Source organism: Nerophis ophidion, linkage group LG02 (genome assembly GCF_033978795.1).
Source record: "Nerophis ophidion isolate RoL-2023_Sa linkage group LG02, RoL_Noph_v1.0, whole genome shotgun sequence".
Classification (NCBI taxonomy): Eukaryota; Metazoa; Chordata; class Actinopteri; order Syngnathiformes; family Syngnathidae; genus Nerophis; species Nerophis ophidion.
The window spans coordinates 76577533-76604100 of NC_084612.1; the positions used below are offsets into that span (position 1 = coordinate 76577533).

The window sequence follows — 26568 nt, forward strand, 5'->3', positions numbered from 1 at the left end:
GGAGGACGTGACGGCAAACGGACACCAGGTGGCAGTATGTCCAAAGATTTATTAAAATATATATATATATATATATATATATCTATATTAACAAATGTATATATGTAATAATCAATCAACAGAAAACATACTAATTAAATGGAGCGTGGCAAAAACTCTAGGGTGTATGGTGTTAGTCTAAGTGTGTTAATTAACTGAAGTGTGTTTTACCCAAGTGTTGACAAAAGAGAACGCGGAAGTCCGTGGGGCAGGCAGAGGGTTCAGGTCAAACGAGCGAGGAGTCGAGGTACAAAGGAGGCAGTCAGAATCCAGAGGGAGATCCAGGGAAAAGAGTGAGACGCACAGCTCACCTTGCGGGCGACGGAGGATTCTGTGGGGACACGGGAGAAGACACTGAGAACACGTAGAGGTACAGGGCACAGGGAGAGCAGGTTTGCATAAAGCAGGGTGATTGCTTACAGTACGCATTTGGAACTAAGTTCCCGCACGGATCCGTGTGTCCACTGGTCTTTTATGCTGCTCATCGTCAGTCACAGGTGTGTCCTGCAGCCGGCTGCGGCGGAGAGTGGGCGCGGTCCGCTTGATGAATGCGGGGGCGTGTCTGGAGTGCGCTGTCGGCGGGTCCTCTGGTTGGACTCGCAGCGGAGAGAGACGCAGAATGCGCATGTCCCGCAACATTTTTGGTCCAATATGGCTCTTTCAACATTTTGGGTTGCCGACCCCTGCCCTAGGGTAAACGATACATCATCCCACTACCATCAGGGCACAGGAACAGAACCATCAAATTCCAGAGGGCCCGCCTGGGGAAAAGCCTTATCCCTGCAGCTATAGTCGCCATAAACTGCAGACCCGGCCGACAAGCCTGTAAATGTCTTGGTCATGTATGATGTCTTTTTGTTATTTTTGTTTGTGATGTGCAATGTCTTATTGTTCAAGTGTAGGGCAGTGAAAAGGAATTTCAAAACATCTAAATCAAATCAAATCTCTGAACCTTTTGAGGATATTACGGAGCATAGATGGTGAAATCTCTAAATTCCTTGCAATAGCTGTTTGAGAAATGTTGATCTTAAACTTAAACTGTTGGACCCTCGCCCCGTCCTTGTCTGTGAATGAGTGAGCATTTCATGGAAGATGCTTTTATACCCAATCATGGCACCCACTTGTTCCCAATTAGCCTGCACACCTGTGGGTGTCAATACGTGGACTTGGGGGTTTGTTTTTCCGGAAGACAAAGGAAAGTTGGCGTGGGCAAAATATGAATGTAAGTACATATTTATTCATAACATTAACAAACTACAAAAAAAGGAAGCAAAGAAATGGCGCGCACAATGGCGTAGAACAAACTTGACTAATAAACACTAAAACTAGCACAAAGGCAGAACTATGGACAAAAAGCAAAACTCGATAACTGCGACATAAAAACCAAAAACCTACGTGGCCTGGGCAGGAGGGAAACTACGGACAGTAAGAGTGACAGGCATGGCATGGCATGAAGTAGAAGTAACTTGGCATAACGTGAGTAGAGGAAAAGTCGCCAGGCTGACTTCCTGGCAACTTTCGCTTTAAATAACAGACATGATTAGAGACAGGTGTGCGAGGTCAAAACGTGTGACAGGTGCGTGATATGAGGCTAGGTGAAAACTAAAGGGTAGTCATGGAAACAAAACAAACAAGGAAGTGCAAAAACAGGAAACAATGGAGTCTTAAGCAAAACAGAAGATAACTAAACAAAACATGATCTCATACATGAGAGTGGGATGTTCCCAATAAGTGTTTGATGAGCATTCCTCAACTTTCTCAGTCTTTTTTGCAACTTGTGCCAGCTTCTTCTTTTTAATGTTGAAGGCATCAAATTCCAAATGAACTAATATCTGCAAAAAATTGCTAAATTTACCAGTTGGAACACAAGTTTAAACCCCTGCCGAGTCATACCTAAGACTATAAAAATGGGAGCCATTACCTCCCTGCTTGGCACTCAGTTTTAAGGGTTGGAATTGGGAGTTAAATCACCAAAAATGATTCCCGGGCGCGGCCACCGCTGCTGCTCACTGCTCCCCTCACCTGCCAGGGAGTGAGGGTGATGGGTCAAATGCAGAGGATAATCTCACCAATGTGTGTGTGACAATCATTAGGACTATTAAATATTTTGACTTTGCAGTCTATTCAATTGAATATAAATTGTAAAGGATTAGCTGTCAGAGTTAGTTTGTGACGAACCCCAAGATGCAGAGATGGAGGCAGGCATTGAGTACAAAAACATGATTTAACAAAACACTAAAACAAGAACCGAACAAAAGGGTACAAACAAAAAAACGCGCAAGAGGTGGATAACAAACAAAGAGCTACCATGGGAGCTAGAAGATAACGAGCCTAACGCGGAAGCGAGCAGGAGAACCAGAACAAACAAAAGGGTACTAAAAAAAGGCACGCACGAGGCGGATAACAAACTTGGCTATGAACAAACAAAACTGGAAGCAGCAATAAAAAGACAGTAAGCTACTAACAGCTACCGAAGATAGCTTACTGCTATGCTGTATTGACACGACACGATAGGTTGCAACGACAATAATCCGGCGCTGACTGGATGGGAAGACAGGTCTAAATAGGAGCGGGCTGATTGACACCAGGTGTGGCCAGGTGCCAATCAGCTGCAGCAGCACTCAGGGAGAAAGACAGGAAATAAGAGCGCTGACAGGAACTAAAGACAGGAAATACTACAAACAGAAGAAAAACTAAAACACAAACAAACTTTTAGGGGCAAGCCTGACATTAGCGAATCGTTGTATTCAGTTTTTTTATTTACTATTTACACAACGTGACAACTTCACTGCTTTTGCATATATTTTTTTGCAGTAAGTGCCGATGAAAGGGCTCTAAAACACAACCTCTACTGTACCATTATTTTGAAGGGCTGCCGACCTTTGAGCGGCTTCTGTTGTTTTAAGCGGGGACGCCTCAGAGCTCTCCCACAATGCAGCTGTCTGACACTCTTCTCTTCGGGCCAAGGAGTGTCGCTCACTGGAGGGAACCAATCTCAGTCAGCAGAGACAAGATTGGCAAACAACTCTCGACCTTGGCAAACAAACACAAACGGCGTGTTTGCTGTAAGAAGACACTTAGATCAGGGGTTCCCTCGGGGCCCACTCAAATATTTAATACTGAATTAGTCATCTTAGTTTTGATTTTATTTATGTTCCATCGACTTACATGAACTTTGTGGATGCTAGGAAAACACGTGTTGATCACAAAGATTATTACCAGGTTAGGTTAGGCTGATTACAAAAATATATGCTGCAAAACTGATTAAAAAAATACAATTATGCAGTGCTAAAATAAATAAATTCCAACTAAATTAATGACAGAAAATAATAATAATATATGCTGCAAAACTGATTAATAATACAATTATGCAGTGATAAAATAAATAAATTCCAACTAAATTAATGATAGAAAATAATAGTAATATATGCTACAAAACTGATTAAAAAATACAATTATGCAGTGCTAAAATAAATAAATTCCAACTAAATTAATAATAGAAAATAATAATAATAATATATGCTACAAAACTGATTAAAAAATACAATTATGCAGTGCTAAAATAAATAAATTCCAACTAAATTAATGACAGAAAATAATATATGCTACAAAACTGATTAAAAATACAATTATGCAGTGATAAAATAAATAAATTACAACTAAATTAATGACAGAAAATAATATATGCTACAAAACTGATTAAAAATAAAATTATGCAGTGCTAAAATAAATAAATTCCAACTAAATTAATGACAGAAAATAATATATGCTACAAAACTGATTAAAAATACAATTATGCAGTGATAAAATAAATAAATTCCAACTAAATTAATGACAGAAAATAATATATGCTACAAAACTGATTAAAAATACAATTATGCAGTGATAAAATAAATAAATTCCAACTAAATTAATGATAGAAAATAATAGTAATATATGCTACAAAACTGATTAAAAAATACAATTATGCAGTGCTAAAATAAATAAATTCCAACTAAATAATAGAAAATAATAATAATAATATATGCTACAAAACTGATTAAAAAATACAATTATGCAGTGCTAAAATAAATAAATTCCAACTAAATTAATGACAGAAAATAATATATGCTACAAAACTGATTAAAAATACAATTATGCAGTGATAAAATAAATAAATTACAACTAAATTAATGACAGAAAATAATATATGCTACAAAACTGATTAAAAATAAAATTATGCAGTGCTAAAATAAATAAATTCCAACTAAATTAATGACAGAAAATAATATATGCTACAAAACTGATTAAAAATACAATTATGCAGTGATAAAATAAATAAATTCCAACTAAATTAATGACAGAAAATAATAATAATATATGCTGCAAAACTGATTAAAAATACAATTATGCAGTGATAAAATAAATAAATTCCAACTAAATTAATGATAGAAAATAATAGTAATATATGCTACAAAACTGATTAAAAAATACAATTATGCAGTGCTAAAATAAATAAATTCCAACTAAATTAATAATAGAAAATAATAATAATAATATATGCTACAAAACTGATTAAAAAATACAATTATGCAGTGCTAAAATAAATAAATTCCAACTAAATTAATGACAGAAAATAATATATGCTACAAAACTGATTAAAAATACAATTATGCAGTGATAAAATAAATAAATTCCTACTAAATTAATGAAAGAAAATAATATATGCTACAAAACTGATTAAAAAATACAATTATGCAGTGATAAAATAAATAAATTCCTACTAAATTAATGAAAGAAAATAATATATGCTACAAAACTGATTAAAAAATACAATTATGCAGTGATAAAATAAATAAATTCCTACTAAATTAATGAAAGAAAATATTAATATATGCTACAAAACTGATTAAAAAATACAATTATGCTGTGCTAAAATAAATAAATTCCTACTAAATTAATTATAGAAAATAATAATAATGTATGCTACAAAACTGATTAAAAAATACAATTATGCAGTGCTAAAATAAATTCCAACTAAGTTAATGATAGAAAATAATAATATATATGTTTCTTTCAATGAACTGTTAATAAAATGAATGTACAAATGATACATGTATTTTGATTATTGTTTCTTGTATATTTACAAATGTTGAAATGTATGAATAAAGGTTAAAAAAAGAAAAGAACACGGAGGTTAGGTTTGTACTGTTTTTGTACTTTGATTATTATTTCTCAACTGTTTGTAAATGTCGAATACGCAGGTTAGTTTTGTACTGTTTTTGTACTTTGTACTTACTTTGGTTATTATTTCTCAACTGTTTGTAAATGTCAAAATTTATAAATAAAGGTTTATAAAAAAAAACAACAACAAACAAGTTCAAGAAGCGACATAATCGTGTCTTGTTGTGCCGATCGAGTTTTTTTTCCAAACTTTTAGAAAACAGCAAAATACAAACATTTAAGAATCCCAATAACGTCAATCAAGTGTTTTGCTACAACAACAAGAAGTTACACATAAATGTAACTTTATGTGTAAAGATATTTCTTGGCAGCCCTCCAGGGGGCGCTCACTGCCCTATGGTTACAAAACACTGCTGTAGATAGCCATGTTATTTCATGGATTTCTTTATTTCCTACATTAAAAGGTACTATAAAACAGTACATTTCTAGAAAATACAGAAAAAAAACCTACAATAAAAAAACAACAGACATTTCCAATAAAAATAAAAAGCTATTTACAATCAGGAAATGCTGGATCTTTCCTCCCAACAAACTGTTAAACCTGCTGGAGTCGTCCCTTTTCTTTTTGTCGGCAGGAAGCGCCCGAGTCCTTCTAGAACATCTCTTTGTTAGCGAGGACCATAAAAAGTCTTTAGTCGTAGGACTTCTAGAAATGTGCATCAAGAGAAGAGAAGTCAGTGCCTGCAGTGGTCATCTCCTCTCATGTTGCTGCCATGGCGGACATGTTTGTTAGCATTATGCTGCAGCTTACCGGACTATAAGCCGCTACGGTTTCCCCACGCTTTGACCCCTGCGGCTAAAATACAGGTGTGGATTTTTCTTCACTCTCGTCCAAATTATGATATGGATTAAAGGCCTACTGAAATGAGATTTTCCTATTCAAACGGGGATAGCAGGTCCATTCTATGTGTCATACTTCATCATTTCCCGATATTGCCATATTTTTGCTGAAAGGATTTAGTAGAGAACATCCTCGATAAAGTTCGCAACTTTTGGTCGCTAATAAAAAGCCATGCCTGTACCGGAAGTAGCAGACGATGTGCGCGTGACGTCACGGGTTGTGGAGCTCCTCACATCTGAACATTGTTTACAATCATGGCCACCAGCAGCTACAGCGATTCGGACCGAGAAAGCGACAATTTCCCAATTAATTTGAGCGAAAATTAAAGATTTGTGGATGAGGAAAGTGAGAGTGAATGACTAGAAAAAAAAAAGACGAGGGTAGTAGGAGCGATTCAGATGTTATTAGACACATTTACTAGGATATATCTGGAAAATCCCTTATCTGCTTATTGTGTTACTAGTGTTTTAGTGAGATTATATAGTCGTACCTGTACAACCTGAAGCTCGGCCCCGCTTCTTTTTTCAGCACCAGTCGACGGGTGGTGGCGATGCCCATCTCTGCCCTTCGCAGGGGACCCTCTTTGAAACAATCTTTCGAAATGACCGCTGCATAATACACTGTACTTTGTGTGTGTGGTCTAATCCAACCGTGTTTGCTTGACCACTCTGTTCCATAGTAGTGAAGTGAAGTGAATTATATTTATATAGCGCTTTTCTCAAGTGACTCAAAGCGCTTTACATAGTGACACTCAATATCTAAGTTACATTTAAACCAGTGTGGGTGGCACTGGGAGCAGGTGGGTAAAGTGTCTTGCCCAAGGACACAACGGCAGTGACTAGGATGGCACAAGCGGGAATCGAACCTGCCGCTTGACTGTCATCTTTCTGGAATGTAAACAATGAAACACCGGCTGTGTTTGTGTTGTTAAAGGCGACCGCAATACACCGCTTCGAACCTACATCTTTCTTCTTTGATGTCTCCATTATTCATTGAACAAATTGCAAAAGATTCAGCAACACAGATGTCCAGAATATTGTGGAATTATGTGATGAAAACAGACAATTTATAGCTGGGAACGGTGCTGGAACAAAATGTCCTCTACAATGCGTGATGTATCGCGCAGGCGTCATCATACCGCAACGTTTTAGCATGATACCTCTGGGTAAAATTTAAAATTGTAATTTAGTAAACTAAAGCGGCCGTATTGGCATGTGTTGCAATGTTAATATTTCATCATTGATATATAAACTATCAGACTGCGTGGTCGCTAGTAGTCGCTTTCAGTAGGCCTTTAAGGTATGTAAATAAACATTTTACAAATATATGGAAATATTTATTTCATTTATTTTTAATTCGGTCTGTGCGCCTTATAGTCCGGTACGACTAATGTAAGGAGACCGTTTTTTTGTTTGTTTGTTTTGTGCGGGTGCGGCTTATATAGGGGTGCGGCTTATAGTCCAGAAAATATGGTACTTATTAGAATTAAAAACAAAACATAAGTCCTCCGCAGTTGCCAGAAAACAGCAGATTTGTACAAAAAAAAAGTGCCTCAATGTTCTGTCCTCCAAATATCTCGTCTCCTATGAGTATTGAGCTCACTTCTCAGAAGCTGGCAGGCACGAGCGTAGGTTTCTTTCATAGTGGCGATGACGTCATAGTCCCAGGACCCACTTACGGACATCCCAGCACCTTGTGAGTCCCAAGACCCGCTGGTGGTCCTATCGTGTTCCAGTCCAGTTTGCACACAGCTGGATGCCAGAGCCTCAGGATGAGATCACAGTGCCACAGGTTCCAGTCCTCCGCTGCGCTCCAGGTGGTGCAGTTCTGCTTTGCAAACCGTGGGGGCGCTGCAGCCCAGCGACGCCACCGCCGGCGGCTCCTCATCACCTGTGGGGGCGGGGCAAAATAGACAATCAGGTTAATGCGGACGGGAGGCGTAGGTGAGGTGTGGGTGTGCTTACCCAGCCCGGAAGACGAGGACTCGCTCTCGGCCAGGGAGGAGGAGTCAGCCTGGTCATGTGACAGGCCTTCCATTAAGGGGATGGACAGCTCGGAGGACGGGACCGACGAGTCGTAGATGCCCGAATCGCGAGGTGGCGGCAGCTCGGCGGGGGAGGGGCAGCTGTCCTCTGTCTGGCCCGAGAGGGGGAGCGCCTCCTCCTGGAGGTCGGACGCAGCGCAGGAAGAATCTTCCGCAAATGTTCTGAGTGGGAGAGACAGTTGACTTCCTGCTTCCATGACGGCCACAGTTTGACTCTGGGACGGATTATCGTATTCTCCGGACTATAGAACACGTAAACCGCACTCACTCAATCGTAGAAGAAAGAAAACAGGTCTCTGTGTATTAGCCGCACCGGACTATAAGTCGCAGATATATTGAGTTATTTACACAGAAATATTTTATTTACATACCTTAAAGGCCTACTGAAATGAGATGTTCTTATTTAAACGGGGATAGCAGCTCCATTCTATGTGTCATACTTCATCATTTCCCGATATTGCCATATTTTTGCTGAAAGGATTTAGTAGAGAACATCCACGATAAAGTTCCCAACTTTTGGTCGCTAATAAAAAAAGTCTTGCCTGTACCGGAAGTAGCAGACGATGTGCGCGTGACGTCACGGGTTGTGGAGCTCCTCACATCTGAACATTGTTTACAATCATGGCCACCAGCAGCTACAGCGATTCGGACCGAGAAAGCAACGATTTCCCCATTAATTTGAGCGAGGATGACAGATTTGTGGATGAGGAAAGTTAAAGTGAAGGACTAGAAGAAAAAAAAAGGCGAGGGCAGTGGGAGCGATTCAGATGTTATTAGACACATTTACTAGGATAATTCGGAAAAACCCCTTATCTGCTTATTGTGTTATTAGTGTTTTAGTGAGATTATATGGTACCTGAAAGTCGGAGGGGTGTGGTGACCGCCATTGTCTCTGAGGGAAGCCACGTTTCTCGACGAGGCAAAGCGAAGGCAGCCGTTGGGGCCAGGCTGAGCTTTTTTCCCCCCTCCTCCTCAGTGGAAGCATCTCACGTTCGGGGTCGGCCGGTCGGAGGAGACCGTAACTGCCTCTTTGACAGGTTCACGAGGAACGACGCAAGCTTTCCGCTCATGTCTACGGTAAGAGCCGACTTATTACCACAATTTTCTCACTGAAACCTGCCGTTTGACATGTGGTAGGGAACCATGTTTTCTTGACCGCTCTGTTCCATATAAAAGCTTCACCGTCATCTTTAGGGAATGAAAACAAAGAAACACCGCCTGTGCTTGTGTTGCTAAAGGCAGCCGCAATACACCGCTTTCCACCTACATCTTTCTTCTTTGATGTCTCCATTATTAATTGAACAAATTGCAAAAGATTCAGCAACACAGATGTCCAGAATACTGTGTAGTTATGCGATTAAAGCAGACGACTCAGAGCTGGGATCGGGCTGGAACAACATGTCCGCTACAATCCGTGACGTCACGCGCACGCATCATCATACCGCGACATTTTCAACAAGATACTTCGCGCGAAATTTAAAATTGTTAAAGTTAAAAGTTAAAGTACTAACGATTGTCACACACACTAGATGTGAAAAGGCCGTATTGGCATGTGTTGCAATGTTAATATTTCATCATTGATATATAAACTATCAGACTGCGTGGTCGCTAGTAGTGGCTTTCAGTAGGCCTTTAATTATTTCCAAACGTGTGCCAGTCATTTTACTGCCTGTGACATAGCAGTAAAATCACTGCTAGTGACGCTAGCTTGATGACATAATGATAGCACGTAGAAATATTGTCGGAATAATTGTACAATGGGAAGCAACAAGAAAGTGTCAGTTTCTTTGATCTATTGTGATCCACAGGAAGATCTTGTCTTGACCCGAGATCTACAAAGCGGAGAGGAAGCAGGACCTGACGCAAGCTCCAGGCATCTTTTCTTTGAAATGTTTTCTGACCCAGTGCAACAGCTTTTTACGACCCCCATCTCCTCGTAGAAACAGCTGTTGCTATGTAATCAGGGAAAGTCCAAATTAAAGAGGTTGCGTGCAACCATTTGGTCAGAGCGTGGTGGAAGACCGTACAAGAGTACAGCCCAGACGTTTCTCCTCATGAGCCAAATTGAATCCTGTCTCTGTTTAATTCCTTCCTTCTTGTCTGTTTAATAGATGTCATCGGTGTTTGAACCTGACAAATATGCATGAAAACACTCCTACAGACATCACACATGGGACGGTTTAGTAAGTATAAATAGTTTTAGTTATATTGTAAAACTTACAAAAGTTGTTTGGGGTGATGAATGACGAATCCATACGAGTAGGAACGCTATGGAGGACTGGAAAACAGAACTTCTAATTCAAGGCATGAAACAGAAAGAAATACTTTAGACTTTAAATGCACAGAACCTGCGGTAAGCGAACTCCTCCAAAAGGTTTCCTCATAGCACAAACAATAACACACCTTTTCAATCTCTGTGTCGGTGATACTATTTAAATATGTTGTATACAAAAAATGATGGCCGCTAGCGAAGAAATATCCACAGATAAGTCGCACCTGAGTTTAAGCCGCAGGGTTCAAAGTTTGGGAAAAACGTAACGGCTTATAGTCCGGAAAATACGGTATTTCTTTTTCAATGTAACGGACTTACCTTGAGGTGTGTTCCAGCCTGGACAGAGATCCCTGTGGAAAGGCAGGACTAGGACTTAGACCAGGACTGGAGCTCTGGCTTAAACTGAGCTTGCAGCTCAGGCTAGAACCAGGAGCCAGCAAGAGGGCGTTCTTCCTCAGCGTTCCCTCGCCACTCTCCAGCGGGGGCGACTTCACCAGCACCTCATTCAGCACCAGGCCGCCCTCCGGCCTTCTTTCAGGTCTGGTGGAGGAGGAGGAGGAGGAGGAGGGGGCTTCGGCGTCGTGCGGAGGAGGAAGTGGAGGAGACGGCGAGGAGCAGAAGGTGGATCTATTTCCAGCGGAGGGAGGCGTTGGCTTCTCGAACCAGTCGGGGTTCTGGCTGATGTGCTGGTGCATGTTGCAGATGGAGACGTAGAGGGAGCGCCCAGACTTGCTCCTGAAGTAGTTCCTCCTGGAGATGTTGAGAGGCTGCGACTCCCGCTCGGCCAGACTGGACTGACTGGAGTGAAGGCGGGTGAAAAGCTGAGGCAGCTGGTCCATCAGCTTGAACCTAATCACAGGACAGGAAACAAAATACTCTGAACCTGTGCTCACCAACCTTTTCCAGCCCACCATCCCTGGTCTCAGATGAAAACCAAAGCAAGATCTTAAATGTTTAATTTAAATTGAAAGTTGCAATGATTGTCACATACACACGAGGTGTGGTGAAATTTGTCCTCTGCATTCGACCCATCACCCTGGATCACCCCCTGGGAGGTGAGGGGAGCAGTGAGCAGCAGCGGTGCCGCGCCCGGGAATCATTTTTGGTGATTTAACCCCCAATTCCAATCCTTGATGCTGAGTGCCAAGCAGGGAGGTAATGGCTCCCATTTTTATAGTCTTTGGTATGACTCGGCCGGGGTTTGAACTCACAACCTACCCATCTCAGGGCGGACACTCTTACCACTAGGCCACTGAGTAGGTACCCCTGTGTCAACTATGTTTCATATGTGTGTGTGTATGTACGTGTATATATACACATTAGAGATGCGCGGATAGGCAATTATATCATCCGCAACCGCATCACTAAAGTCGTCATCCACCCGCCATCCACCCCGCACCAACATTTTATCAGAACTGCAACTGCCCGCCACCCGCCCATTGTTATATATCCGGAGTCGGCGACCTTTACCACTAAAAGAGCTAGTTTGACCCATGTCACAAAGTAAAGAAGGTAATGAAAACCGCTAACGTTCTCGCGAATACCCGATGGTGATCATTCAGATAACAGGAATAAGGGCGTGCTGTGAAGCCATTGCCTTTGACACCTTCAACAACATGTACAAACCGTATGCCAGTCCAACAACATGTTGTGTGCAGCTTCCGCAGATACAAGTACAAGATTGAAGGGCATACGGGGTGACACAGAGTACACTAATGGTTGTGATATAAACAATTTTAGCCACGCTGTGAAGCCACACCAAACAAGAATGACAAACACATTTCGGGAGAACATCCTCACAGTAACACAACATAAACGCAACACAACAAATACCCAGAATCCTTTGCATCCATGACAATTCATGAATGTATTTTACACCCCCGCGCCCCCAACCCCGCCCACCTTACCGACGCACGGGGTTTGCTGCTAGTGGGGTGTATAATATAGTCAGGACCTGTCATGGATACAAAGGATTCTGGGTATTTGTTGTGTTGCGTTTATGTTGTGTTACTGTGAGGATGTTCTCCCGAAAACTGTTTGTCATTCTTGTTTGGTGTGGCTTCACAGCGTGGCGCATATTAGTGAGGGTGTTAAAATTGTTTATATCACAACCATTAGTGTACTCTGTGTTACCCAGTATGCCTTGCAGTCATGTGTGTGTGTCAGCGGAAGCCACACACAACATATTGCTGGACTGGCAACTAGATTTTACACATTGTAGAAGGCATCAAAGGCAAAGCACGCCCTAATACTTATTAACTGGGTGACTGCCGGCAGACATTCTAATGTCTTCTTCGCTTTGTGACACAGGTCCAAAATGGCTCTTTAAACGGTAAAGGTTACCAATCCTTGAACCATGTATATCAAATATTTCCAAATGATTCAACCAACACCCGCCCGAATCTATTTAAAATCAATTTTTTCGTCATTTCACCCGCCCGACCCGCGGTTTATCTGCGGACTCCGCCCCAAAGCATGATGTTTTCACCCCCATGCTTCACAGTAGGTATGGTGTTCTTGGGATTCTTCTTCCTCCAAACACGACGAGTTGAGTTTATACCAAAAAGTTCTATTTTGGTTTCTTCTGACCACATGACATTCTCCCAATCCTCTGCTGTATCATCCATGTATCCATTTTGGTATAAACTCAACTCCTCGTGTTTGGAGGAAGAAGAATACTGAGTTGCATCCCAAGAACACCATACCTACTGTGAAGCATGGGGGTGGAAACATCATGCTTTGGGGCTGTTTTTCTGCTAAGGGGACAGGACGATTGATCCGTGTTAAGGAAAGAATGAATGGGGCCATGTATCGTGAGATTTGGAGCCAAAACCTCCTTCCATCAGTGAGAGCTTTGAATGCTTGACCAAATACTTATTCTCCACCATAATTTACAAATAAATTCTTTAAAATTCCTGGATTTTTTTTTCACATTCTGTCTCTCACAGTTGAAGTGTACCTATGATGAAAATTACAGACCTCTGTCATCATTTTAAGTGGGAGAACTTGCACAATCCCTGGCTGACCAAATACTTTTTTGCCCCACTGTATATAAATATATATATATATTTATGTGATTATTTTCATAAAAAAACAACTTTTGTTTTGTCTTTTAAAGACAAAGCTTTGTGTCGTTATTGGCTGATGTCAACAGTTTTGGCTAGGAAGTAATCAAATCAGCTGGTGGGTTTTCTCTGTGCGATAAAGAGGGAATGAACAGGGAAGCCACCTTGTTTTATCATATATATATATATATATATATATATATATATATATATATATATATATATATATATATATATATATATATATATATATATATATATATATATATATATATATATATACTGCCTTTGCTCATGTCAATGTTTACTTGTATATATCAAGCAACACAGAATCCGTATTTTGGAGCAATGTTCACGGACTCTAATTGGCTAGTTAGCTTCCCGTCGCAGGCGAGCAAAGATGGTCAAGGTTGCGGTAAGACTTGTTTGATGTAGGATGCTGTAAAATGTCCGATGCGTTGCAACAATCAGCCATCATGCATTGTTGCAGCAAAAAGCAAACCCATGCAGATGAAACTCTCCTTGGTGGAGGTAATAATGACCGGAACCTACCTGGGCGCCAGACTCAGCATGGTGGGGATGTCGTTCTCCGTGGAGTAGTCGAAGTAGACGCTCATGAAGCGGTTCATCTCCTGAGCGTCGCTCTTCTCGTTCTGCTTGGCCAGCCGCAGCTTCTCGCCAACCATGGCCACGCCCATCACAAACAGGTCACCGCCCGAGCCGCCGACGGGAGAGCTGCTGCTGCTGGCGTTGCCGCGGCGACCAACCGGCGTCTTTCCTCTGCGGCTCTTCCTTTCCACAAAATAGCTGCGGGTACAAAACACAGCTCGGTTAGAACCTTTAAGTAGATATCGACCGATATGGTTTATTTAGGACCGATTCTGAGCAAGACAGCGCAGCTCTGCAGAAAGGAGCACTGGTTATTACTACTAACCTACTCTCTACTTATCACTATTTTTAATACTAATTACTGGTATCCTACGTGTCAATATTGTATCTGCTGAAAAAAATAAATGAAAATATCGGCCGGTATCGATATACCTCAAAATGCCAAATATCAGTGCCAATAATCGGCCGATCCCTACTTTTAAAGTACAATTAGAATGGAAAAACAAGTTGATAATGTGTCATTGTGGCCATGAAACCATATCCAATTGTATTTTACAATCCACAATATTACCATATTATTAGAGCAGTCATACTGGAAATACGCAACCATTGTGAAGAAATGTGCTGTTTATCATTCAAAATCCTTATATAAGACAACAACACATATGTTTGGCTTTTAATGCATTTGAAATCGTAAATAAATAGCTAACAATTGAGTCAACACATGAAGGGTCCTCTGTTACACCCATAAAACTCTGTAAAAAAAAAAAAACATCTAGAACAGACCTGGGCAAAAATTTTGACTGGGGGGGCTAAATTTAGAGAAAATTAAAGCTGCAAGTAGCGATGGACGGGACCGCTTTGACTACTTTTAGCAAACAGATAGACTTAGCAAGTCGGTGTAATATCTTAACATTGACGCATCTCTCTCGTCGCAACTCGGCCCTGATGGTCGACACCAATAAGTTTACAATTAGTTGTAAAATGTTGGACGGTTGTTTTTACGATATGCAGGCAAACGACAACTTTAAAACATACCGGCTTAGCAACGGCACCTGGCAGCCATCCAGGTATAGACGATCACAGCCCCTCCCTCACGAATGTTGGTGCGTGCGCAACAGCAGCAGACGGTATGGAAAAAAACCCGTCTCTCTCACTGTGTCTGCGCACGGCTGCCACCTTTGAAATGGTTTTCAGCGCAGCGGTTCTTTGAAGGCTTATAAAATCAAAACCGTAGCAGTAATTAAAACTTTTTCATCAACTTTTAATCAGAAGGGTTCAATCTCTCTCCAGTGGTAGTTTGAAGCCGAAACGACAAACAAGCTCAGAGGACATAATGTTTGAAAAAAGGTTACCGGTTTTTACAAAACTTTTGTTTTGAAGGGGGAATTGCAAACTTCCTGTTGATTTTAGCGGGGGGTTGTCAATATATGAAATTATGTGGGTCTAAGTCAGACCTACATAAAGGTTTTTGATTCATGTCTCTACGACATCCCTACTGAAAGTTACAGGCAGTTGTGTCCGTGTTTTATTCCTAGGGGGCGCTACAGTGCCATTTTGAGTTTTGGGGTTAGGTTTTTGGATTAAATCGCAATTTTTGCTAGTCCTGATGTGTGTGTCCAGTTTGGTGAGTTTTGAAGCACGTTAAGGGGGTCTAATTACAGCTCAAAGAGGCAAAGGTGAGTGTTTTTACAAAACTTTTGTTTTGAAGGGGGAATTGCAAACTTCCTGTTGATTTTTCCTGAAGGATATCAGTGTATGAAATGTAGGTCTAAGTGAGACCTACATAGAAGTTTTTGTTTCATGTCGCTACGACATTCCTACTGGAAGTTACAGGCAGTTTTGTACGTGTTTTCTTCCTAGGAGCAGTTTTGTCTGTGTTTTCTTCCTAGGGGGCGCTAGAGTGCAATTTTTAGTTTTGGGGTTAGGTTTTTTTTATTAAATCGCAATGTTCGCCAGTCCTGATGTGTGTGTCAAATTTGGTGAGTTTTGAAGCATGTTAAGGGAGTCAAATTACAGCTCAAAGCTGCGGAATAATATTAAAGAAAGAAAGAATAAAAGGCTAGAAATTCAATAGGGTCCTCGGTCTCATAGGGACATTCGGTCCCTAAAAATGTGTCTGAGGGCCGGTATATCTGATTTTGAGGAGCACTAATACAAAACCTTACAATACTGTCTGATTGAATGCTAAAAACTTTATGACAGATTGCGTTAAAAAGCAGAATAGAATTTTAATGTTTTTACTGAATGAGACACCCAGAATGTGGGATTTACAATATTAACTATAAACGATAAAACACTGAATATTGACCACATATTAAACATCACACCCCCTCTTGATTGACATATTTTACAATCCAGCAAAACGCAACAAAAATGCTACAAACACAGCAAAATATGAACGCAAAGGGTAAAAATATTGAAAAAAAACACCTACTATCTGATATATCACTAAGCTTTACAACTTTGTTGTAAAAATGTTCTCCACGTCTGTCCCTGACACCCACATTTCAGGCTGGACGCCTTGGAAACACTCTGTGGAAACGCTCCCCACCCACATTGCTTGGTGCCTTGTCTAATTTAATTACCACAGTAACTAATTAGATGACCATAGTAACTAATTAGATGACCATAGTAACTAATTAGATGACCATAGTAACTAATTAGATGACCATAGTAACTAGTATATCATGCAAAAGCGCAGATTCCAACCATTGAAATACTTTGTAAAGTCCAAGACTTACAGTAACTTGAAAACATCACTGCACATTATAATGGTGGCTACAATTTTGATCTTAAAGATCTAAAAAAAATATTTGGGAATGTCCGGCGGACCAGATTGAAAAACTTAACGGGCCGCGTGTGGCCCCCTGGCCTTAATTTGCCCAGGTCTGGTCTAGAAAACGCCAACAATACTCCATTTACTTGTGACCTGAAAATGAACCAAACATGAGTGATATCGTTATTAGAAGTGCTAACGCAGACGGACTATTTTAGCGGCGCATTGATAACAGTGAGCTAATCCTAGTTTAGGCTGCTATTGTTGACAAAATTAAGATGGCGGCTGCTTCTGCTTCGTCTCAAACTTGCTAAAAAGTAAATTCTAGATTATAATTCACGAGTGACACTTCACCTGTGATCATTTTCAAAATGGAGGAGGCTGATTTCAATAATTTGAAATCGCATAAAGGGAAGAAGATTAAGAGCTATGCAGTAGGATTTAAGGTCCAAGCTATTGAATATGCTAAAAAGAACAGTAAGCAGCTATGTTTTATTAATAAACCGTAGCTGCGTGTGTCAAATATTAACCATTAAATGACTCCCGCCTCCTGGTGGTAGAGGGCGCTAGTGATCCTACTTGCGACTACTTGGCTGCAGAAGAAGGGACAACAAGCAGCAAGAGTGAGCAATTTTTTCCTCTCGCTTGCACTTTTAACATGGAGGATTACATATCTAAAATAAAACTGTTTTCTAAACTGGACTTTCAATCGAAGCAGGAGGTAATAAAGGAAGATCTCCATCGAGACAGAGAGACTTTTAAAACTGAAGAAAGATAAGGAAGACTTCTATGAAGAAGTCATCGATGCTTTTGATCAGAAGGAGCTGCACATGGACTTCATATATATGTGAAGTGAAGTGAATTATATTTATATAGCGCTTTTCTCTAGTGACTCAAAGCGCTTTACATAGTGAAACCCAATATCTAAGTTACATTTAAACCAGTGTGGGTGGCACTGGGGGCGGGTGGATAAAGTGTCTTGCCCAAGGAAACAACGGCAGTGACTAGGATGGCAGAAGCGGGAATCGAACCTGCAACCCTCAAGTTACTGGCACGGCCACTCTACCAACCGAGCTATGTAAAGGTAAGACCGTAATAACGTTTTTTTTTTGTATTAAAGGTGCTTCTCATGATGGTATCCTTACATCACACTCAAATTTATAAGCGCAGGCCTAAATTTACCGCATGCCTTTGGTAAGTGCCGGAGTGAGAAGAGGTGGTTTTAAATTAATTAGCACCCCGGCGGCAATTCAAGGAAATACGGTATATCTATTTAATCACACACTTTTGATGTCTTTTGGTGTGATAAAATTAGATATATATGAAAACAGCTTCAATATAGAGGAAACTTGTTTTTCCACTCTACTGCTACTTTTGATTTCTTTACATGACAAACAGAGAACAAAACTGCTGCCTGTCATAAACATCAATGGGGAGTTTCCTAACATTTACCATTTTACTATCAACAACCTTATATAACATCTCTGGCATTTCTGCTAAAAGCTTTGTGTAAAATATTTGTGATGGTGACAATGAATTCCAACAGAAGGTGTTGTGTTTGACTTCTGAGTGGGGGGGGAATGTCAAAAAGAATGTGCAGTAATTCCTGAAACAAAGCTTGTGGTGTGTCTGCGCCATCTAGTGGCAGAAAGAAGAAGACAAGGAATAAAGGGTAAAGCACCGTAGGCCCTTGGAGCAAACTGTGATGATGAAGTCGGCCTCGTCCAGCTGCCTGCTGAGCCAGGACATCTGACCTTCTCGACACATCTCCAGATGTTCCCACAGGTCCAACGCCACCTGAGTTGGAAAGGAAATGAAAGGTTCATCAGGCCGAGTTGACCATCTTCTAATTCTCCGGGTGGACCTTCTCACCTCGCAGCCGCAGAAGTCCTGCAGGAAGTAAGCGAAGCTCTGGATGACGGTGGTGTGTTTGGGGCAGTCTCTGCCGGAGTAGCAGACGAAGACCTTGGGGCGGGGCCACGGCCTCTCCGCGTTCAACGCCGCGCTGTGATTGGAAGACTCGCTGCTCTCCTCGTCCAGCTGGCTGTAGATGTTTTCTGGAGGGGACAAATGATGCCTTTAAACGTGCTTTGTGTTCTCATTATTATCAACTCTTGACAAACTCGAAAAGTTCCTCCCACCTTGTTGCTTCTTCCGACACATGACGGTAAAAAGCGTGGCGAAGGCCGACATGATGACCAGAGGCACCGTGATGGCCATGGCCCGGATAGGCCCCGCCCATTGGGAGTGGACTGCAGAGAGACACAAACGATCCCTTTTTAAAATGGCGAAAATCAAATATCACTCCATCACAAAAATAAAGAGAGCCATGACATCATGTTCTTTACAAGTGTATGTAAACTTTTGACCACGACTGTGTATAAATACATACATACATATACAGTATACACATATACACACATACATAAATATATCTTAGAAAATGGATGGATGGGCATATATGTACTATTTCTACATATACATATATATATATATATATATATATATATATATGTATATATATATATATATATCCATCCATTTTCTACCGCTTATTCCCTTTTTGGGGTCGCGGGGGGCGCTGGCGCCTATCTCAGCTACAATCGGGCGGAAGGCGGGGTACACCCTGGACAAGTCGCCACCTCATCGCAGGGCCAACACAGATAGACAGACAACATTCACACTCACATTCACACACTAGGGCAATTTTTTTAGTGTGTGTATATATGTATATATATATATATATATATATATATAGTTTATTCAGAAATTGGGACGGGTTTGTATCGAAAATCAATCAGTTTTCCCAATCTGTCTACCCTCTGAGAGTTTTTTTCCTGGTCTCAAACTAAGCCCCCACCCCCCAGGAGTTTGGTTTGGGGCTCTTTTCTCCTCCGCTGCCCGACTTTTAACAAGCACAAGAAAAAGAGAGCACATTACTCCTGTTTTAGCCTCCCTCCACTGGCTGTCTGTGTCTTTTAGAGTTCATTTTAAATGATTTTACTGTTTTTTAAATCCTTACATGGTCTTGTCCCACTTTACCTCTCTGAGCTGCTCCACCTCTATGCCCCCACCCAGCTGATCAGCTGCTCCTGGAAGAACCCAAATCAAAGCGCAAGAGCCTTCTCTGTTGCGGGTCCCAAACTCTGGGAAGATTTCCCTCTCCATGTGAGACAGGCCTCTTTTTTGGCTAATTTTAAGACCCTTCTCAAAACCCATTTTTACTCACTGGCTTTTAACCCAGCAAGAGACTTTAAACTGTTTAACTGATTTTTATCAAACAAATTGCTCTTAAGATAATTTGTATTTTCTTTTTCTATGTGTATTTTACTTCTGTTTTAAATTGTATTTTTGAGTCTGTCCTTTGGCTCTATTTCTCTGCCATTTGTTCTTCAACTGTGGTTGTTTTTAAAGGGCTTTATAAATAAAGTTGGTATGGTACGGTATGGTACATGTCAATCATGAAAATAACAAAAATCACAGCAGATTTGAGAAATGACAAAGTAGACAGGAAGTTTCAAGATAAAAAATTAAAGCTGCAAGCAGCGATGGATGGGATTGCTTTGGCTGCTGCCCCCGCAACCCAAGCCCGGATAAACGTTAGCTAGCTGGCAGCCATCTTAACAAATATTTCACACGAGGGCGAAGAACTAATGTTAATATTGTATCACTGGCCCGTTTATGCCATTTATAAGATTACATACAGGGAGCGGTAGGAAAAAAACCCGAAAAAAAAAAAAAACATCTAACTCTGTGTGAGCACACATCTTAGAAATGTTTTTCAGCGCAGCGGTTCTTTGAAAGCTAATAAAATCATTGTCTTTACCGTAGCATAAAAAGTGCAGATGGCCTTTAAACACCACAACAGTCAGGCACCATATGTAAGTACCCAAAATAAAGAATGTCGGACGCTTGTTTTTACGATATGCAGGCAAATAACAACTTGAAAACATACCGGCTTAGTTACGGCACCTGGCAGCCATCTTGGTATAGACCATGAGTGTCAAACTCTGGCCCGCGGGCCAAATTTGGCCCGCCGAGTAATTTCACTTGGCCCTTGAGGCAATATCAAATTAACCCTCTCGATTTTCCCGGGAGACTCCCGAAGTTGCGTACCCCTCCTGAATTTCATCCCGGACAACAATGTGGGCTTCAAAGGCACTGCCTTTGGCGTTCTCTACAACCTGTCTCCACGTCCACTTTTCCTCGATAGAAACAGCGTGCCGGCCCAGTCACATAATATATGCGGCTTATACACACAAACACAAGTGAATGCAAGCCATACTTGGTCGACAGCCATACAGGTCCCACTAAGGGTGGCCGTAAAAGTAACTTTAACACTGTTACAAATATGCGCCACACTGTGAACCCACACCAAACAAGAATGACACATTTCGGGAGAACATCCGCACCGTAACACAACAGAACAAATACCCAGAATGCCTTGCAGCACTAACTCTTCCGGGACGCTACAATATACACCCCCCGCTATCACCAAACCCCGTCCACCTCAACCCCACCGCCGAAAAGAGGCATTCAATTTTTATTTTATATGCCACTAATATTTTTTAATTATTATTTTAAACTCTATTTTGCAAGCCTTGCTTGTTCAATATTCAATGCAAAACTTGTTTGGGTCCCTATTAAAAGGTTAATTTGTTCAACCTCGGCCCGCGGCTTTGTTCGGTTTTAAATTTTGGCCCACTCTGTATTTGAGTTTGACACCCCTGGTATAGACGATCACAGCCCCTTCCCCACGAATGTTGGTGCGTGCGCAACAGCAGCAGAATGTAGGAAAAAAACGGGGAAAAAAATGTCTCCCTCACTGTGTCTGCCACATCTTTGAAATGGTTTTCAGTGCGGCGGTTCTTTGAAGGCCGATAAAATCAAAACCGTAGCAGTGATTAAAACTATTTCATCAACTTTTAATCAGAAGGGTTCAATCTCTCTTCTCTTGCTTATTTCAAGCCAAAACGACAAACGGCCTCAGAGGAGATAATGTCAGAAAAAAAAGCGATTTTTTTTTTAGCCAACTTTTGTATTGAAGGGAGAATTGCAAACTTCCTGTTGATTTTAGCTAGGAGATAAAAGTGTATGAAATATAGTTCCAACTGAGACCTAAGTAGTGGTTTTTGTTTCATGTTTCTACAACGTTCCTACTGGAAGTTAGAGACAGTTTTGTCTGTGTTTTCTTCCTAGCAGACGCTAGAGTGCAATTTTTAGTTTTGGGTTTTGTTTTTAAATTAGATCGCAATTTTCGCCAGTCCTGATGTGTGTGTCAGATTTGGTGAGTTTTGAAGCATGTTAAGGGGGTCAAATTACAGCTCAAAGAGGCGACGGTATAATAAAGAATAATAATAAAACCTTAGAAATTCAAAAGGGTCCTCTGTCCCAAAGGGACATTCGGTCCCTATTAAACAGAGGTTGATAAGCACCACTAGCAAGGTGGTGTGCTTGTTACCTTGGCTGACGTAGTACTGTGTCTGCCTCCTGGTTGTGTTGCGGTCGTCTCTCAACTGCCACAAAAACACATTGGAAAAAAGAGGGCGGGGCTTATTTCAAGTCTGGAAATCAACATTAGCCTGCACGCTCCATCAACGCAATACGCTTCAAGTCCCCACCTCCAGCGTGTAGGTCCCTGGGGTGAGGTCCTGGAGGATGCAGGTGGTTTTCTGCTGGTTGCCGTCCTGCAAGAGACAGACAAAACCTTGTTGGGGCGTCCACAGGAAGAACATGTCCACTAGGACTATCAGACGTTTGGTCCTACGGGCTTGCAGCGCTGCAGTCGCAAGGGTCCATCCTGTCGCAGTTTGTAGTAGACGTAGTAGAGGTGGAAACCGAAGGAAGGCGGAGCCTGGTCAAAGGACACGTGCAGTTTGGAGCCCAGCTGAGACACATTCAGGGTCTTTGGTTTCCAGACTGCCAAGAGACACACACGTGAACGTTTATGATTTCTTACATGAAGCCACGGGGCACTAAGTGCATGGTCTATTGTCTGATTAGTGCAGGATTTAATTATGTTTAAAAAAAAAAAAAAAAAGAACCTCCAAAGACATGCACCTGGGGATAGGTTGATTGGCAACACTAAATTGGCCCTAGTGTGTGAATGTTGTCTATCTGTGTTGGCCCTGCGATGAGGTGGCGACTTGTCCAGGGTGTACCCCACCTTCCGCCCCAAATGCAGCTGAGATAGGCTCCAGCACCCCCTGTGACCCCGAAGGGAATAAGCGGTAGGAAACGGATGGATGGATGGAATTAAATAGTCCCTTTGACCACTTAAAGGGGAACATTATCACAACTTCAAAAGGGTTAAAAACAATAAAAATCAGTTCCCAGTGGCTTGTTGTATTTTTTGAAGTTTTTTTCAAAATGTTACCGGTCCCGGAATATCCCTAAATAAAGCTTTAAAGTGCCTTATTTTCGCTATCTTGGAAACCACTATCCATTTCCCTGTGACGTCATACAGTGCTGCCAATGTAAACAACATGGCGGTTACCACAGCAAGATATAGCGACATTAGCTCGGATTCAGACTCGGATTTCAGCGGCTTGAGCGATTCAATAGATTACGCATGTATTGAAACAGATGGGCGCAGTATGGAGGCAGATAGCGAAAACGAAATTGAAGAAGAAATTGAAGCTATTGAGCGAATAGCTATTGACGCTATTCGGCCATAGCGTGGGTGTACCTAATGAAGTGGCCCATAGCATGGCTGCCTTATTAGCATCGCCGGTAAAATGTGCGGACCAAACGATCAGGACTTTCGCATCTTGTGACACTGGAGCAACTTAAATCCGTCGATTGGTAAGTGTTTGTTTCGCATTAAATATGGGTATCTAGTTTCAAATGTACATACAGCTAGCATAAATAGCATGTTAGCATCGATTAGCTGGCAGTCATGTCGTGACCAAATATGTCTGATTAGCACATAAGTCAACAACATCAACAAAACTCACCTTTGTGATTTAGTTGACTTAATGGTTGCAAATGCATCTGCAGGTTATCCATACATCTCTGTGCCATGTCTGTCTTAGCATCGCCGGTCAAATGTGGAGACACTTTGGTACATTCAATTGGGGTCTGGCTTCAGATTTCTTGCCAGTGGTGCAACTTGAATCCATCCCTGTTAGTGTTGTTACACCCTCCGACAACACACCGACGAGGCATGTCTCCAAGGTTCCCAAAAATAGTCGAAAAAACGGAAAATAACAGAGCTGAGACCCGGTGTTTGTAATGTGAAAATTAATATGGCGGGTGTGTTACCTCGGCGACGTCACGTTCTGACGTCATCGCCACAAGACCGATAAACAGAAAGGCGTTTAATTCGCCAAAATTCACCCATTTAGAGTTCGGAAATCGGTTAAAAAAATACATGGTCTTTTTTCTGCACCATCAAGGTATATATTGACGCTTGCATAGGTCTGCTGATAATGTTCCCCTTTAAAGTAAAAAAAATTTGTAGAAATGTAATTAATCCAAAAACAATTTTTTTTTTAGGAAATACTAAATAACCAATCAAAATGTGAAATACATTGAGTTATTGACTTAGAGACGTGATTTACTAAATATTTATTTAATGCTAAATATATTCACCTTTATATTTTATGGCTTTTTGAATTATTCAATATCGGTGTCAGCACCAAAATTTTCAATGTAATAGATAATTCAAACAATAGTTAATCAATTACATTGTTAAATATACAGTATTCCCTCAAATATTGCGTGGGTTACAAAATTCGCTCCTTTTTTTGTCCACTAAAGAAGATCATTATCCATGCGTTTGTTACGTCTCGTCTCGATTACTGTAACGTATTATTTTGGGGTCTCCCCATGTCTAGCATTAAAAGATTACAGTTGGTACAAAATGCGGCTGCTAGACTTTTGACAAGAACAAGAAAGTTTGATCATATTACGCCTGCACTGTACATACCTTTATATACATATATACATACATATATACCTATACTGTATATACCTTTATATACATATATACATACATATATACCTATACTGTATATACCTTTATATACATATATACAGACATATATACCTATACTGTATATACCTTTATATACATATATACATACATATATACCTATACTGTATATACCTTTATATACATATATACATACATATATACCTATACTGGCTCAACTGCACTGGCTTCCTGTGCACTTAAGATGTGACTTTAAGGTTTTACTACTTACGTATAAAATACTACACGGTCTAGCTCCATCCTATCTTGCCGATTGTATTGTACCATATGTCCAGGCAAGAAATCTGCGTTCAAAGGACTCCGGCTTATTAGTGATTCCTAAAGCCCAAAAAAAGTCTGCGGGCTATAGAGCGTTTTCCGTTCGGGCTCCAGTACTCTGGAATGCCCTCCCGGTAACAGTTTGAGATGCTACCTCAGTAGAAGCATTTAAGTCTCACCTTAAAACTCATCTGTATACTCTAGCCTTTAAATAGACCTCCTTTTTAGACCAGTTGATCTGCCGCTTCTTTTTTTTTTTCTCCTATGTCCCCCCCTCCCTTGTGAAGGGGGTCCGGTCCGATGACCATGGATGAAGTACTGGCTGTCCAGAGTCGAGACCCAGGATGGACCGCTCGTCGGGACCCAGGATGGACCGCTCGCCTGTGTATCGGTTGGGGACATTTCTACGCTGCTGATCCGCCTCCACTTGAGATGGTTTCCTGTGGACGGGACTCTCGCTGCTGTCTTGGATCCGCTTTGAACTGAACTCTCGCGGCTGTGTTGGAGCCACTATGGATTGAACTTTCACAGTATCATGTTAGACCCGCTCGACATCCATTGCTTTCGGTCCCCTAGAGGGGGTGGGGGGGGGTGCCCACATCTGAGGTCCTCTCCAAGGTTTCTCATAGTCAGCATTGTCACTGGCGTCCCACTGGATGAGTTTTCCTTGCCCTTTTGTGGGTTCTTCCGAGGATGTTGTAGTCGTAATGATTTGTGCAGTCCTTTGAGACATTTGTGATTTGGGGCTATATAAATAAACATTGATTGATTGATTGATTTATTAGATGTATCCATAAGTATGGGCATTTTTATAGCTTTTTATCCATTTTTAACTGTGTTTTACTCTTTTACCTTCTGTTTGTTTTTTGCCATATTTTCTGCATTTTAATTGTGTTTTATTTTTAGAATGTTCTGTGCTTATTTTGATGATTATTGTTATGTTTTTAATATTTTACCTCCCTGTTTTAATTTGTACAGCACCTGTAGTCTGTTTTAGAAATGTGCTCTATGAACACATCTACCTTGACCTAGATTTAGCTCTACCAACCGGCATAGCTATAGAGCGGCATACATACATATAGAGCGGCATAGCTCGGTTGGTAGAGCGGCCGTGCCAGCAACTTGAGGGTTGCAGGTTCGATTCCCGCTTCCGTCATCCTAGTCACTGCCGTTGTGTCCTTGGGCAAGACACTTTACCCACCTGCTCCCAGTGCCACCCACACTGCTTTAAATGTAACTTAGATATTGGGTTTCACTATGTAAAGCGCTTTGAGTCACTAGAGAAAATCGCTATATAAATATAATTCACACTCACACACATTTATAGAAATACAGTATTTAATGCCTTTCACTTCTTTATAAGCTATCCACACAAATATACTGGACTCGGACCTTAGTTTTGTACCACACATAAAAAATAGAACAAAAATAGGTTATAATCA

General features: G+C 41.0%; 1 protein-coding gene and 1 long non-coding RNA gene across 3 annotated transcripts in view; both read right to left on the reverse strand.

Moving 5' to 3' along the window:
* Positions 1–5630: 5630 nt before the first annotated feature.
* The window catches only part of LOC133546085 (uncharacterized), a 424415-nt gene continuing 403477 nt past the window's right edge, over positions 5631–26568 (reverse strand). The window contains exon 2 of the long non-coding RNA XR_009804981.1: positions 5631–6968. This is a non-coding gene — a long non-coding RNA (uncharacterized LOC133546085). The remainder of the gene's footprint in view (positions 6969–26568) is intronic.
* il17rd (interleukin 17 receptor D) overlaps positions 5631–26568 on the reverse strand; it is a 72285-nt gene continuing 51347 nt past the window's right edge. For both annotated transcript variants that reach the window (XM_061891848.1, XM_061891840.1), the window contains 10 exons: positions 22640–22791; positions 22494–22559; positions 22334–22388; positions 19014–19124; positions 18745–18929; positions 18554–18669; positions 14037–14291; positions 10738–11268; positions 8068–8309; positions 5631–7993 (listed from right to left, as the gene is read on the reverse strand). In XM_061891848.1, the coding sequence (XP_061747832.1) occupies positions 7881–7993; positions 8068–8309; positions 10738–11268; positions 14037–14291; positions 18554–18669; positions 18745–18929; positions 19014–19124; positions 22334–22388; positions 22494–22559; positions 22640–22791 (1826 nt within the window). In that variant the 3' untranslated portion in view covers positions 5631–7880. The remainder of the gene's footprint in view (positions 7994–8067; positions 8310–10737; positions 11269–14036; positions 14292–18553; positions 18670–18744; positions 18930–19013; positions 19125–22333; positions 22389–22493; positions 22560–22639; positions 22792–26568) is intronic.